The 17,217-nt window shown below is 37.1% G+C and overlaps 1 protein-coding gene across 1 annotated transcript in view; it reads left to right on the top strand.

Moving 5' to 3' along the window:
• The first annotated feature begins 383 nt into the window (after positions 1-383).
• Positions 384-17,217, top strand: part of LOC149147300 (glycosylinositol phosphorylceramide mannosyl transferase 1-like) — a 74,667-nt gene continuing 57,833 nt past the window's right edge. Inside the window, exons 1-4 of the mRNA XM_089438786.1 lie at positions 384-912; positions 7,190-7,586; positions 8,667-8,830; positions 8,991-9,061. Of these exons, the coding sequence (XP_089294912.1) occupies positions 653-912; positions 7,190-7,586; positions 8,667-8,830; positions 8,991-9,061 (892 nt within the window). The 5' untranslated portion in view covers positions 384-652. The remainder of the gene's footprint in view (positions 913-7,189; positions 7,587-8,666; positions 8,831-8,990; positions 9,062-17,217) is intronic.

Below are 17,217 nucleotides of genomic sequence, written 5' to 3' on the forward strand. Positions count from 1 at the left end.
ATATGATATTAAAAAAAATATAAAAGAAAAAGCCGTACATACACGGACGTTCATCTCTGCGATTTCCATTCACAATGGGAAAAGAACACAAAACTTCAAAGGCCAGCCAAATCGAAAAATTACAATGGGGAGCATGAAACTCCAAATTAACCAAATGAGACAGTGTGGAAAAAATGGCTAAAACTGCTAATAACAAACCAAAATAATTAGGTTGTTGGTTGTTTGCGTGACACAGGGCAAGCAATCAATCAATCCCCTGCTCTTAAGAAACATGAAACCGTCCGTTAGTAGCTAACCAAACCAAACCAAGAAGGCTTACCAACCATTTAGATTGATAAATCAAATCAATTAAAAACTGTTTAAAAATAGCCACAAAAGAAATTCAAAAGGAAAGGAAACGGGGGCAAAGGATATTAATCAGACCAGCACCACCATCCGATGCAGGCACCCGGAGGATAGACAACAGTGTGCTCCCCCCGCAAATTGGAAATGAAATAAAAATCACGCACACATCGGGTAAGCAAAGAGCTGGCGCGTTCGATTCTCAACAGCCTCGACCTGAAGCTTCTTGCTTTTTGGTTTATAGTTTATCCTCTTGAAGATCTCGTTTACCGGTATGAATTCGCTGCCGTGAGAGTATTATGGGATTGCCATGTCGAGTAGCATGGGATTGGGCGTGGGCAGCGCCCCTATGAATAGTGGGGTTTATTCCCCTGCTAAGGAAAAAGCTGGAATGAGAGGTTCCCACAACAGATTACTGGTTCAGAGGCTAAGACAATTGCTAATTAACATTGGGTCAGTTAAGATCAAGATATTGGTGCCCTTTTGCCTTATTTTTACGCTTATTGTTATTGCTGGCCGAGCTGCCTCGTTCATGGGATGGCATCACCAGTCTCCCCAGCCGAGATCCAGGTATTCAATCAAATACCCTTTTCATTTTCTGTACTTTATAACCGATCTTTTGTATGGTAGTGAAATACCAATTTCGATCTCCGTAGCTGAAGGCTACACTATTCTAATTTTTCTGGGTACCCATTTCAATTTTATTAACTGAAGGATGTCCTCTGCAAGGATTTACAGCATAATTTGAAGTCAGACAGTTTTTCAAATTGGCTTGCTAATTTTCTGCCTGAAGCTAGTTCGCTTTTCAAATTGGTTTGCTAATTGTTAGCCTCTTTCTTTCTCGTTTCATGCCTAATGAGCCGTCGTGGAGGAATTGGGCTTGACCTTTGGCTCGACCTAGGTGTATTTATTCCCTCGACATCACCCAGGCTTGTACCTGGCCTCATCTGTGCAGATACACTGCTTAGGACGGACAGTAGAGGTTCATTTAAAAATGCAGGATTACAAGGTATCGTATGATGGGTGGTATTAACACAGCAGCATTTCTTGGGTTGGGGGATTAAATCGCCGATTGACCTCTTTGCCACAACCCGCTTGACTGTAAAGTTTGGCGGACCTTAAAGAGGAAATGTCGATTGGCTTGGATGGTCAATATGAACACCAATGACTTATCTTCCCACGCCTTAATTTCGACACCTAGCTCCAGATACAAAGACTGTGCAAATAAAACTTTGGCCAATAGTTCCATGATGGGCTTTAGGGAGAACATGGTTCGGGCTTAGGTCCATAATATATGCACTTGACTTCATTCCCAAATGCTATAAATTCGACCCATACCTGCAGGGGTCCCCATGCCTCATCTCAAGTCCGTTGGAGTGGAACCTTGGTCCGGAGCGCATTGGGTAATAAATGGAAGGCATTAACCGCCCATGGAGGTGGGCTTGGATTCATAACATGGCCGTGTGGATCCGCAATATGGCCAATGGGGCATCACCTCCCAGTGTCATAAGTTTAATTCCTACCTCCAGGTGCCACCTAACTTCACAGTTTTAAGGAGAACATGGAGGTGTGCTTGGACCTGTAATGTGTGTACGGAAGTTCTCGACTCCCACTGCCCTTAGATTGATTGCTACCTCAATGGGCCACGGTTACCATAAGTTTCTGGGTGGAGCCTTTTGGAATGAAATATTGGTCACTGTGTGAAACCCATCAGACGCAGTCACAAGCTGACTTTAGTTTCCTTTTTCATTTCCCATTTCATTAGAGATTTATTCTTTGTTCTAACTATACTCATATTTAGATAAATTGGTAGTCTGTAGACCTCTTTACTGGATTAATTGTTAATTTTTGTTTTCACTATATGCCTGTGTATACATGCATACACAGATACACAGGTGCATTCTTACACTCATACAGGCATGGATACACAGGTACATACAGTATACTGACTCATACACACATCTTTTTAGGTTTCCAAATATTTCAGGAGTTTCATTGTAAAGCTGCAAATAATTTTGATTCTATGCGTACCTTCTAGATTTTAGGGATTTCTCTCTTTTTTTTCCAGGTAGGGGGAAACCCTAGGACGTTTTTCTTTATTCGGAGGATGGTACCTAGGCTAGACCCTAGATTCTTCAGGGCACAAGACCAGATCAACAGCAGAGCCCGAAGCCATTGCAATGATATATTTATTATGAACTCAGCATGCCACTCACAGGAGTAGAACCTGGGTGTGGAGGATAACACTCCAGCCCACAACCACACAGGCTAGACCCAAACGATAATATTTCTTTCTATTTAAGAATTGCTATTTCAATTTCTTCTTATAATGTGGGTCTGTTTTTTAACCAGACATTCCCAGAGTTTTCTTGCGTTTGTTTTTCTAGGCTTTTTTCTCTGTTCATCCAAGATGGTCCATTTTAGAATTTTTTGAAGTTATCTGGGTTTCATTTTCTTAGATAAAAAATTTGTACTTACGTTTTTTTTTCCAAAGCTCTTCGATAATTCATATTTGTTTGTTTTTTAAGTCATTTCTAATATTTACATGTACTTGATTGTTCTCTTGTTAATTAATAAATATTATGGATTTAGTTATTTTTCTTATGTTTTTTGTCTGGAGTCATATGGATTTCATATACTTCGCAGAAATCATCTATGTCATAATTTTTTGATTTCTTCTGTATTTATAATGTTTTTTGGTTTATTTATTTTTATTTATGTGGACTCACCTCTCTGATAATTTTTGTACTCTGATTGATTTTCATTTTCTTGTATCCCCTGCATTTTTACTTTAATCACTTCTGTACTTATTTTTTCAAAAAATCATCTTTCTGTTTTGAACAAGTGCATTCATATAGCAAATTAAGTGCAAAGAATGAAATAAATATTATAATTTACTAAACAAATCATTACAAGAGGAAGAGCTAACAGCGAAATGGGAATTGGGAGTTTAAGAGAAACTGAGACAGGGAATGAATATAATCATATAATCTGCTACACAAACCATATTGCAGGAGGAAGCAAAATGAAGAATGGAACTCGCTTAGGTATACCTATATACTTATCAACTTTAAATTCGTTGTCTTGGTCAATGAGAATGATTATTATCAAGATACAGGATAAAAACTGATGATTATGATTGATTTAGTTAAAAACTTCTGATAGTCGTCATGGCACAGGGGCCCGTCAGAGTTTCATAATGTTTTTGAGTGCTCTGGGATGTGTGCTGTTAGATATCCTATGCAAAGCATCTTGAGAATCTTATGCCCACCTAAATGTTAAAAATTAAAATAACCTTTTACGAAAGTTTGATATATTTATTATGAACTCAGCATGCCACGCAGAGGAGTAGAACCTGGGTGTGGAGGATTACACTCCAGCCCACAACCACACAGGCTAGACCCAAACGACAATATTTCTTTCTATTTAAGAATTGCTATTTCACTTTCTTCTTATAATGTGGGTCTGTTTCTTAATCAGACATTCCCAGAGTTTTCTTGCGTTTGTTTTTCTAGGCCTTTTTCTCTGTTCATCCAAGATGGTCCATTTTAGAATTTTTTGAAGTTATCTGGGTTTCATTTTCTTAGATAAAAAAATTGTACTTATGTTTTTCTTTTTCCAAAGCTTTTCGATAATTCATATTTGTTTGTTTTTTCAGTCATTTCTAATATTTACATGTACTTGATTGTTCTCTTGTTAATTTATAAATTTTATGGATTTAGTTATTTTTCTTATGCTTTTTGTCTGGAGTCATATGGATTTCATATACTTTGCAGAAATCATCTATGTCATAATTTTCTGATTTCTTCTGTATTTATAACGTTTTTTGGTTTATTTATTTTTATTTATGTGGACTTACTTCTCTGATAATTTTTGTACTCTGATTGATTTCCATTTTCTTGTACCCCCTGCATTTTTACTTTAATTGCTTCTGTACTTATTTTTTTCAAAAAATCATCTTTCTGTTTTGAACAAGTGCATTCATATAGCGAATTAAGTGCAAAGTATGAAATAAATATTACAATTTACTAAACAAAACATTACAAGAGGAAGAGCAAACAGAAAAATGGGAATTGGGAGTTTAAGAGAAACTGAGACAGGGAATGAATATAAGCATATAATCAACTACACAAACCATATTACAGGAGGAAGCAAAATGAAGAATCGTACTCACTTAGGGATACCTATATACTTATCAACTTTAAATTCGTTGTCTTCGTCAATGGGAATGATTATTATCAAGATACAAGAAAAAAACTGATGTGATGATTGATTTAGTTAAAAAATTCTGATAGTCGTCATGGCACAGGGGCCTGTCAGAGTTGTTGAGATTTTGTATATATTAATTTGGCTAAAATCTCATGGATAATGCCAACAATAGGATTTGTTCCTAAACTGATTGCATCAAACCCTGATGAGGAGATATTCTATCCTATTTTGTTGTGATAGAATTTATTATTCAGTTTCTTCTCTACATCAATAAATTGTAAGCCTGTAGAGGCAAATGTATATGTGAGGTGTGAGGAGGAGGAAATCTGCTGTTGTAATCTCTTGTTGAATAATTGATAAGCCGATACCTCTGTTTGGTGGACGTAGCCCAGATTGGTTGGGTGAACCAAATGCTGTCTCATGTTTTATGCTGTGTGTGAATTTATTTAGTTTTCTGCTGTGCATAATCTGAACAATTGGTATCAGAGCGTTGTATACGCTGCCTGCTTGCTGAGTATATGCTGTGTGGAGAGGAGTGCTGTGAGCTGGTGCAAATCTCTGCGTGAAGTGGAGCTATTAAGTGCAAATCTCTGCAAATTTATTTGTAGAGCTGGTGCAAATCTCTGGTTTTGTATGGTGCGTGAAGTGTAAACTGAGATCAACAGGTTAAAGGCTCAGATGGCTAGGACGTTTGATATGAAATATCTAGGAGCAGCAAGACAGATTTTGGGCATGGATATTTTCAGAGACAGGAGCAATGGTAAGCTGTGGTTATCACAAAAGAAGTATATTGAGAAAATACTCTTAAGGTTTGGTATGAACAATGTGAAGCCAGTTTCAGTCCCTTTAGCTTCCCATTTTAAGCCTTCTTCAAGTTTATGTCTTAACACAAATGAAGAAAAGGAATATATGTCTCGAATTCCATATGCCAATGTAGTAGGTTGTTTGATGTATGCGATGGTTAGTACACGACCAGATATTTCACATGCAGTTGGGGTTGTCAGCAGGTATATGGCAAATCCAGGGAAAGAACACTGGTCAGCAGTGAAATGGGTGCTTCGGTATCTGAGAGGCACAAGTGATTATTGTATCACTTATAACAGAAGTAGTGAATTTGTTTGCGGATATGTTGATTCCGATTTTGCAGGTGATTTGGATAAGAGAAGGTCAACATCAAGATATGTCTTTACTCTTGCAGGTGGAGCTATTAGCTGGATGTCAAAGCTACAAAACATTGTTGCTTTATCCACTACAGAAGCAGAATACATAGCTGCTTCACATGCTTGCAAAGAAGCGGTTTGGTTGAAAGGTTTGTTTGGTGAGTTTGGTAGGTTACAAGACAACATTAAGTTATTTTGTGATAGTCAAAGTGCAATTCACTTGGCTAAAAATCCAGCCTATCATAGTAAATCAAAGCATATACCTATAAAGTACCATTTTGTAAGACAGGTTATTACTGAACAGGGAGTCTTTCTTGAAAAAGCGCATACAAAGGAAAACTGTGCAGACATGTTCACGAAACCAATTTTATTAGAGAAGCTATGATGGTGTCTGGCTTCTCTTGGCTTGCAAAGAAAATGAAAAGAATAAATAGGAACAAGGTATCAGGCTAATTGTTGTCAAGGTGGAGATTGTTGAGATTTTGTATATATTAATTTGGCTAAAATCTCATGGATAATGCCAACAATAGGATTTGTTCCTAAACTGATTGCATCAAATCCTGATGAGGAGATATTCTATCCTATTTTGTTGTGATAGAATTTATTATTCAGTTTCTTCTCTACATCTATAAATTGTAAGCCTGTAGAGGCAAATGTATATGTGAGGTGTGAGGAAGAGGAAATCTGCTGTTGTAATCTCTTGTTGAATAATTGATAAGCCGATACCTCTCTTTGGTGGACGTAGCCCAGATTGGTTGGGTGAACCAAACGCTGTCTCATGTTTTATGCTGTGCATAATCTGAACAAGAGTTTCATAATGTTTTGTGAGTGCTCTGGGATGTGCTGTTAGATATCCTTTGCAGAGCATCTTGAGAATCTTATGCTCACTTAAATGTTAAAAATTAAAATAACCTTTTACGGAAGTTTATAAAATACAGATGATATCCAGAAAACCAGAAATTCCAATGCAAAGCCAATTGGCTACTTGACAAAAGTACTAAAAGATATGCTTTTGCTGAATTCTGGGATCAAGATCCAATGACTTTGGAATAAGCCGAGCCAAATTGAAAGTAAGACATCGGTTGATCTATCAAATGAGTTCAACTCATACTAATTATAAGCCCAAGATTATCCATACCGGGATCTTCAGATGGTAAGAGATGTTCTGATAAAACAAGTAATTTCTGTGTTTAGTTCCATCGCGACTTTGTGTATATGGAAATCCTCATGCTTATTTCCCACACAAGTATTTTCATATGTTAAGTGCTTGGCCTAGAGTGAAGGTGTTTGGCCAGGTTGTAGGAATCTTGAATGCAAAATCTAAAATGTAGTATAAAAAATTCAAATGCAAGCTTTGCTACAGAAGTTGGTTAGTTGGTTTTTAGTTGCATGTATGCTGGATTACATTTTTCAAATGGTTATGTTTAGATAGTGGACTAACAACATTGCATTTGGGCATACTTTTTGTCTTCTTGCAGGAAAATGTATACAGTATTGATTAATACGTGGAGGCGGAATGATCTTCTGAAGCAATCCGTTGCTCACTATGCAGGTTGCAGCAGTGTTGACGCAATACATGTTGTCTGGAGTGAAATTGAACCACCCTCTGCTACTCTTCAAGCCTATCTCAAAAGAAGTGTGCACTTAAAATCTAAAAATAGGAACAGACCTGACCTTAGGTTCAACCTCAATGAAGTGGACAACCTAAATAATAGATTTAGGCCAATTGAAGGCCTAAGAACAGATGCAATATTTTCGGTTGATGATGACGTCATATTTCCTTGCTCCACCTTGGAGTTTGCATTCAGTGTATGGCAAAGTGCTCCAGATAGCATGGTTGGTTTTGTACCTCGCATGCATTGGGTTGATTCAAAGGTATGCTCTGCCCACTTCTGCACTGATTGTTGCTGATGAGTATTACAATTTTGAGTAACTGAATTTTAGCTGGCCCTCAATTGTTGGCATTTAACATATAGGTATTTTGATCTTTTGCATTGTATTTGTGAGTATTAATGAAGGCTGGGATATGTTGTTTGTTCTATTTTGTGTTCATGTGTAAACATCGCTCTTTGTAAATGATAAACTAAAGATCATCTTACTTGTGGTGGCATGTTTGTCTTTCTTTCTTTTATTTATTTTTCCTTCCTTCTTTGTTTGCGATTAGTTATAAGTTTATAACTCAAGACACAGAAGAAGGTGTTTTTACAAGTTTTATAATTCTGCAAGAGTTATAACATTTATTGATCTCTTATAGCATGCTTTTCTAGTAAGCAAATGCCTTCGGTGGAGATAGATTAAAATAGATGATTGATGGCTGTCTTTAGTGTTATCTTTTTAAGAAATGGAAGAGTGCCTTTGTAGATCCTGGCATTTGAATTTTGAATACATACATTAGGTTCCTGAATATTGGGAGTTGTTAATCACCAAGATTTTGGAAACTCATATTGACTTGAGGCTTTGAGAAATTGAAGGCCAGTGGAAGTCGTTAATATCTGAGATCTTGGAAGAGCAAAGCAACTTGTGCTTGATTGTACTGGAACCTTAAGATTTGTCAATTTGAAAAGGCCAATTTTCTGGTAATTACTTTGAAGTTTCCACAGGTTTGCAGTGTGCACTATTATTTGAACTGTTATAGTCCTTGTAAAATTCGATATACTTATTATTGTAAGATATCTGACAATATATTTTTAATTCTGGAGTCCCGAGTTTTGTAAATCTGCAGAGGCTTTTTCTTAGCCAATTGCTTTCACGTTTCCACAAGTTTGTAGTATTCTTTGAATTGTTGCAATGAAGATAAACCAATAGTCTGTGTAAAATTCTAAATAATTAAATGTCGTATGATTCCTGGTAGTAAGATTCTAATCCTGTTTCTTTGAAGCATATAGTTTTACTGCTTGTCCTTCGAGTGAAAATTCCCTTCGCCTTTTGTTCCTCATACACTTTTTATGTCTGCAGAACCATGATGTAATACGCTATACTTATGGGGGTTGGTGGTCTGTCTGGTGGATGGGCACATATAGCATGGTTCTTTCGAAGGCTGCATTTTTACATAAAAAATATCTTGATATGTACACTAATCAGATGCCAGCGTCAATCCGGGAGTATGTAATCAAGGAAAGGTTTGTTCCATATCTTGCATTAGTACCTTAAACATGCTCTTATGAGTGTCCTATTATGTCAGATGTGAACTCCAATGTTTTCCCCTTATCATGTTTGTAATACAGAGAAATTTCCATATTGATCATGCTGTTTTTTAACTTACCTGTTTATATATAATAGGAACTGTGAAGATATTGCAATGTCTTTCCTTGTTGCAAACACAACTGGTGCTCCTCCTATCTGGGTTAAAGGTAAGCAAGGATATTACATTAATGCGTTTGACTCTTTCTTGCATTCAAATCTTTGCCTTTCTCATTGATGAAATTATATTTGTACATCATTTTGCCTTGTGTCATTTGTTTTTTTGTAAGTTCTTTGAATTATAAGGAGCCCTCAAGTTAGCTATTAAAGCTCTCTGCATAAATTAGTACTCTTTTGATGTGATTGGATTCTGGAAAGTGTATGATTGGACTATATGCTTCTGACTCTTTCCTTTTATCGGCTAAGGTTAAGTGCTTTTTTTAAAAATCCATGGTTAGCTATGAACCCCAACTCTACATTATTGCAGTAAATTCACTTTAAAGTAAGGGCTGTTCAACTCAAGTTTCAACCAATTCATAATACACATGATCCAAGTTCTATGCCTGCTGGTGTTTGAACTTTGAACCTGTCTTAACAACCACACCACTGTGGATGGACAGCTCCTTACTATTGCATTGTTTTAGGAGTCGAAATGCAATCTCATGCATGATACTTCCGACCATATTCCATTAAGCATTACTGCTTATATGAGAATAGGTGACAGTGCTTCTATAAATTCACTTCTCATTGCCCCTTTATTGTCTTCTGTTGTTTTTCAGTTGTGTCCCAAGTTACCAGGATTTGGATATGGATCCAGATCCAGTAGATTTTTGAAACGCTAAGATCCGGATATGGCTAGGAAATGGGGATGAACAGTTGTGTTCATTTGATGAGGGTCTATCACCTCCTGTAATGCTATTCCACTTTATTAAACTAAGACACTCCCACCACTGCATTTTTGAAGCAATTTGTCACCGATTAGTGTCCTTCCTTTTTAGGGTCTAATTGGGGTTTTTCGTGGAGGATTCTGTGCCGGATGTTTCCAGCAATGCGGGATATGTTTTCAGTGGCTGATCTTGAATGGATCCAAAATGCATAGGCATTTCTTGCTAGATCCATTGCAGATCCTGCCGGATTTGGATCTGGACCTGCATTTCCATTATGCTAGATAGGCAGATCTGGAAACTTAGGTTGTGCTCCTCTCATTGACTTGCTCAATATTTTGTGATGGTTCTAGTTTAGTTAGGAGTGACATTACATCATTGAATTCCTTTTCTTGTGAAGTATCTCTAGCTCTTTTATTTTTCTTGATTGTGAGAATAAAAATGGAGTTTGTGGTCTCTTGCTTTGTGTGCTCGAGTTTCCTCAACTGTCTCACGTTGACAGTCATGTGGAATACATATATCTTTTCCAATTAAGCTAGAAGGCACTAGTACATGTGAGATTTAAGAGATTTAAGGTTTTGTACAAATGCACAATTATTCTCCGATTGAAATTAGAGTGGTGAATGACAACCTTGAAATCAGAGTGATGAAATACCAGTTTTTCTAGTTTTTTTGTTTTGATATTTTGGATGTGGTACTTCTCTTGGTATGCTATTGTATGATACTTCTATTCTATTGTATGTGTAGACCTCTGTAACACAGGATTTGTTGAGTATCCTGAGATTAAGCTGGTGAGTCGAATTGGCATTCAGTCAAAAGTTTAAAACTTGACCTATTTTGGACAAACACTAAAGCAGGTGACATTTAAGCGTGCTTGGATGGGGAACCTGAGATCCATGCATTCCTGTGCAAACTTCCTGCTTTTATTAGCATTTACTAATTTTGATGCCAATTGAACTTTTAGTAATCTAGCTATAAGGATTTATGAATTATGGTTGCACTTAAGATTTTCCAATTTTTGAGATGGTTCCTTGTAAAATTTGTGAATGCAATGTATTCACGGCACTTGAAGTTGTTCAAAGAATCTAAAGAAATGGAAAGTATGGTGTGCGCGAGAATAATTCTTTTAACTTCAAAGAGAAGGACAAGCAACAAGTGGGACAAGGTTGCTGAAGAGGATGTGGTCTAGGAAGTATGCCTTTCTATATTTTTGTCAAGGACAAGATACATTTGGAAATATCATAATTTTGTGAAGCATTGAAGATTTCCCTGCCCTTCTTCATAAAATTAGGAAAAAGAGAAATGTTAATATGCTTGTTATTGTACCCAAAGATAGAAGGTTGAGTGTTTGAAAAGTACGTCTCGATTCAAATGTTCTTACAAGACATGGAGCGAGGATTGGTGCCAATGTTGGATCAAATAATTTTGCTCAAAGAACAATTGGGAGGGTAAAGATGTAAACCCAATACCCAAATGTAGTGGAACAAATGCAATTCTTTAAGGATGTTGGCACACTGTTTAATGATATGGGACGATAAGGAGATTATCTTATTGTACTTGATTGCTTTTCCAATTGAGTGGAAGAAATTCAGAAGTATTCAAAAGTTGGTGGTTCTCCTCAAAGAAGGGAATCCACTATCCAAACTTCTGAACACTCTACAACTATTACAAGGAGCATATCTATCTCAACAAGAGAAGGAAAATCAAATTCAAGTAAAACCTGTGCAAAAATTGGCCTATTTTGGGCAGTGTTGTTAAAATCGCGATTTTATCGGAAAATCGCGATTTTTTCATCTTGCCGATCAAATCGCGATTTTTATACGAAAAAATCGCCTACTTTTTTTTTGCCGATTTTTACTGAAAAAATCGCGCTTTTTTCAAAAAAAGCGCGATTTTTAACGAAAAAATCGTGGGGGATCAGGACAGCATAGTTTTATAACTTTTTTTGGGTTTTTTCATGCAATGTTTTTTGAAAGAAACAAATAATTTTTGAGTGGGGTAGCTTAATGATCAAGTCTAGGCCCTAGTATGGATATGCTATTCATGGTAATGTTAAATTCTTAAAGTAAAAGTGACATTCTCCTTAATCTTCATTTTCATCCTTTTACTTAAATTTTTAACATTACCATGAAATGACTCAGGATGTTTGAGAGTGGTTCCAGCCTCATTGGATCATTGTTTTACAAAACGGGCGGGTTGAAACGGAAACGGCCGTTTCTGACCGTTTCATTAGCCCACAGGTTGACCCGGCCCATGACCCGGCTCGGCTGACCGAGTCAGCAATGACTCGGCCGAGTCATCCAATGACTCGGCCGAGTCATTGCTGACTCGGTCAACCCGGCCGGGTTTGTATTGACTCGGCCGAGTCATGGAAAGGACGGCTGGGCAGCAATTTTAATAAAAAAAATTCATGTTTTTGCTGATATTTGGTAAAAAAATTCATGTTTTTGCTGATATTTGATAAAAAAAATACTCAAGTGCATGGCTCTTTAAACTTTAAAGTCTTTCAGCAAACTAATTCAGGCAGCTTTAGGGAAACCTGATTCAGCATTTGATTTTTGAACCTTCTATCTACTGGATATAACCGTGTGAAATGTTCATTTATGTGACTCACCTCTTAATATGGATTCAGAAGACCCTTCACCATACAACTTTATTTAGGGGACAGTTCTTGAAGAATTACAGTGCACAGTATAAGAGGAACCTGGGGTAGCTCCAGTGATACAAACTTTAGTTTCTCAGTCACTTGTTGAGTGGTTTTAGGATTGTCATCTTCAGGTATAAATTATAATGGCTCCTAGATGGTTGTGAACTCAGCCCTTCTTCCACCGAGATACAGTCTTCTAATCAGCAACACGTCCTCTCAAAGGTTGGCTGTAGCTGGACCTCCAAAACTGATAAATCTAGCCCCTTTTTACTGAATATATCAGTTCCGCGAACAGGCACCAAACTCAGCCCAGGTCACAGCTCAGTATCTCACAAACACCCACAATAACTCAGTCTCCATGCAGGGTATGTTATTATGGAATTGAATGGTTGTCTTCCATGTATATTATAATGTTGTGTGTTTGGAAACTTGAATGAAAATCTTTAAAATTATGTTTAAAATATTTAAAATTATGTTTTTTTATAAAAAAAATAAATATTTAATGTATTTTTTACAACGACCGAGTCATTGAAATCGAGCCGGCCGAGTCATTACCGAGTCCGAGTCCGAGTCGGAGTCGATCCTCGGCCGAGTCCGAGTCCGAGTCCGAGTTGTAAAACACTGCATTGGATTTCATATGGAGAAAGTAGAATTTTAGATTTCATTTAAAATCCAGCAGACTTATCAGTTTTTCAGGATTTCAGGATTGGGAGATTGTAATGTTTCCAGGTGACACCACCTGCCCGGGCTACCCCTGCCACCAGTAGAGGACGTGGTCTACCTCCTATAGCTCCTACTTCTAGTTCTTCAACGTCTAGATCACATCAGACTCCACTGCCATTTCCACCTGCACGGGCACCAGCATCTACATCTAGAGGGAAAGGGAAAGCTGTGGCATTTTCTCGCAAGAGGGGCAGAGGAAATCAATAGGATTAGACTTTCATTTTATTGTATATGACATTATGACATGATGAGATACATTATCATATTTTTTGTTGATATTTTGAGGCTGAGTTGGGACTTACTATTCAGGACATGATTCAATGTTATGTGTGATTTTAGCGCTAGAAATGATATTAAACATCTTATATATTAGTTTTTTTATCATATTTATGTGTCAATGTATTTATTTTATGTTGTAGATGGTTTAGATATTAAAAAAATTGAAAAAAAATGAAAAAAAATGAATATTTTTGTGCCAAACGATTTTTTCCCGCTTTTTTCCGATTTTTTCCCGATTTTAACGATTTTTTCCGCTTTTTTCCCGGCGCCGATTAAATCCCGATCGCGATGTGTGCAACACTGATTTTGGGGATGTGATCTTTGAATTTGATCCACAAGTTGACCTTGAAGTTGAAGGATTCCTTCTACCACAAGGTATATTGGACTTTCCCTACGGTAAATATTATGTTGAAAGACTTTGATTCAAATGGGTCTGCTAGCCCTATCATGGTGGAAAAATGGGTTGACTAGCCCTATGACGGTGGAAGAATGGGTAAGCTAGCTCCATCATGGTAGAAGAACTATCTAACTGTAGCCAACAAACATCTTGCCAACCTTCTGGGTATTTTAAAAAGTGTGGAAACAAGTTTGACGGGGATAAACATCTATGCTGATTTCAAAGTGTTTGATTTGGAAGATGCATGTATTGTTGAATTGTTCTTCTTGAGGGGGAAAAGATTGAAAGGTTTCTTATCGAAATTGTCCTTTGAGAAATCAACCTGAACGAGTTTTGAATGGACAGTTTAGTAACACTGCCCCTGTCTCATGTGTGCACCTCTTGCTTTAGAATCAGTACTCGCTGATTCTAGGGAAGTATCCCTATAGGATCTTGCTCATAGAATCTCTTAAAATCTGCATCTTATACTTCAAAGTAGCAAGCCATTTTCAGATCTGCAACTAATATTTGCAAATCTGAAAAATAGATTCTTTAAAGCTTGTGAATAAATTGTTTGAATTCAGCTTTAAAACTCAAAATTCAATGATGGTTAAGTCATTTTTTTAAGAGGCCTGTGCCTTGCGGAGCTTCAGTAGTGAAAGAAGAAAGAAAGAAATAGAAAGAATATCAGAAAGGCAACTATAGCACTGAATTTTGCTGATAAAAGACTCTCAAATTTGAATCTATATAACATGTGAGAGATATCAAACAAAAGAATTCTTACACAAAGTAGTCATCATTGACCAAAGAGAAGGATGACTTCTTTTCTTCTTTAATCAGAGCTGTTAAGTGCAAGATTTGAAGGATTTCGGATCATAATCATGCCTAGCCAAAGGAGCCAAGGGAACCGGATCATAACTTAGAATCCTTGTCTCTGCACAATTTTTGGCGATGCAATTTACAGAAGAAGCACGCAGGAGATTTGATCTATAAAACAGTTGAATGCTGCCTAGAAACTCAGACATGAAACAAAGAAGATAGAGTGAATGGTGTAAGGAAGAAAGACTGAAGATGCACCAATGGAATGAAATGCTTGCTTGTCCTCTTCTTATAGATGAAGCCTTGGTTCCAAATTCGAAGTCATGTTTTAAATTTGGTGTGTCCCACCCCCCCACCCCAAAAATAAAAATAAAAATGTAAAGCAATATCTTTTCCCACGATAGCATCAATATTGATTTTGGCACTCTGTCAGAGAAAGGATCACTTCTAAAGGCTGCGCCTCCCTTGGCACCACCCCAGAGGATAGGCCAAGTGTCCTCCTCAAGAATAGAGTTCTTTTCCCAAGAATAGATTTTAATCTTTGTGCTGCACAAGTGCACTAACCTTCTTGTCCAAGTGCAAACTGGTACACTGAACCATTGCTGCCAGTACACTGAACCATTGGTGTTAACAAGGTGCATTTTAACTGAAATGTTGAAGGAATGTGGTCTTAGCCATTAGAACTTAGAAGTCAATGAACAAAGTTAAATTGTCAAGGTCAACTTACAATGTCGAGAATGAGTTTGGGACATGATGTGGAGAACTACAATTGCAGTTCAATTTCATTTGTGTAGAACTCAGATGCTGACATATTCATTTGACAATTGCAAAACTATGGAGATCAAGAGCTTGTTGAAGAGAGACCATATATCTCGTAAAGCTTGTTTTAGCGTGGGAATTGTTCCTTGACTTTATGATGAATTAAGAAGATAGGTTCAACCTTACTACACATAGAAGTTGAACTAGGATTCTTTTAGGAATTTGATACTTAAGAGAAAATTCTCTAGTGATGCATGTTAATCAAATGCAGTGAGATGCAGTTTTCAAACTTGGGTCATCTTCATAGCAAGCACTCTGGCTTACTGCTAGCTTGCTGCTAGAAGACAACTTGACAGACTGTTGAAGACTGTACTCTTAGTACGACCTTCTAAATCTATATATCAAAATATCACTACAAGGTTTGGTTGTTCATTGATCATCACAAATACTCAAAGATCAAACATTGTGTGAAGAGAGCATTAAAAATAAAATGTTATTACTAGAATTATGTTCCAACATGACACAAGCTTACCTTACCATACTTTAGCTAATGGATAAATTTAAGCTATCAACAAAGTCTTGGCTACTGAATTGACTATTTTGTGTAATGTGGATCCAGAAAATTGCAATGATCAAGTCCTTGTAGTCTTGTGGGTTTATTGGGACAAGAAGTCGTTTGGTTATTATTAATTTTTTTTGAATTGGGGTAATTAATGCAATCTGAAAATATACCTCATTTACTTGAGGTTTCCTGGATCTAATCCCCATGAATTTTCAGTTGTAAGGCTGACTTGAATTATTCAATTATGGCGACAAATGCTTCTCTTTAACCCACATCACCTTGCGGCCTGACAGAACAAATAATATATAAGTGTACTACAATGCCAATAAGGTACAGCTCTTAGGGCACACTTTTCCAAGCATATCACATATTTGAAATAATTTTATTACAAGAATTTTTTACAGCAGAAAATTTTCTCTTTTATCTTCACACACTGTGTTAAAACTGTTGAAAATGTAGCGAAGGAAGAAGGTCTTCTGTTTTGTGCCTTAGCCAGTGAAGACTTCGATCTGTATTTCTCTAGCATGCATGCGAGATAATGAGATAGACTTCAATTGCGATGAGTTGATTTTCAGTTCACTGGTAAACTGCGTGCGTAGTATTGGAGCTTGAGTGTGTTGGAGTCTTCTTCAGTTAAACTACAAGATGAGTGGGATGAGACAAGTTCAGTTAGGACGAGTTAAGACTTCAGAGACAAGTGAAGATGGGACAAGTTAAGTCCTCAGTTAACTCGGTTCACAACTAGAGAAAATCAAGAAACAACTCCAACCAGTTAACTGAGAGCTCGTCTAGGTGTAAGGGGGACTTGCTTCAGTTAACTGTGAAAAGCAACTCATTGCACTAGTGTGAACAACCATTCGAACTTGGCCTCTTGCATGCATCGAAAGTCTATTAAGGCAGAGAAGGATGAAGGCACAAAGATTGATGATTCTTTGTTGATGGTATAACACATTGATTGAGGAGCAAAGATCAAGAATTTGAAGAGCAAGCCGAGACTAGGTTCAATAGGAAATGATTGTGTGAAGGTTGAGATCAAGAGGCAGGGCTGAGAGCAATTTCTCAAGGCCGAGAGCAGTGACAAGCTGAGAACAATTTTTGGAGCTGAGATTAGTGAGAAGAAAGCCAAGAGCTTTCTTAGAGGCTATTTGCTGGTTGTAATAGCAGCAGACTAAATTTTAAAAGATTTATTTGCTGAAAGAAAATCAATAAGAAGACCACAACATTGAAAGCAGGTTTTCTCATTTGGGTTTCCTGGCTAAAACAAGGGTGTCAAATTT

The sequence above is a fragment of the Pinus tabuliformis genome, chromosome 9 (genome assembly GCF_031772625.1).
Source record: "Pinus tabuliformis cultivar Carrire ecotype Pingquan chromosome 9, CPIR1, whole genome shotgun sequence".
Taxonomy (NCBI): Eukaryota; Viridiplantae; Streptophyta; class Pinopsida; order Pinales; family Pinaceae; genus Pinus; species Pinus tabuliformis.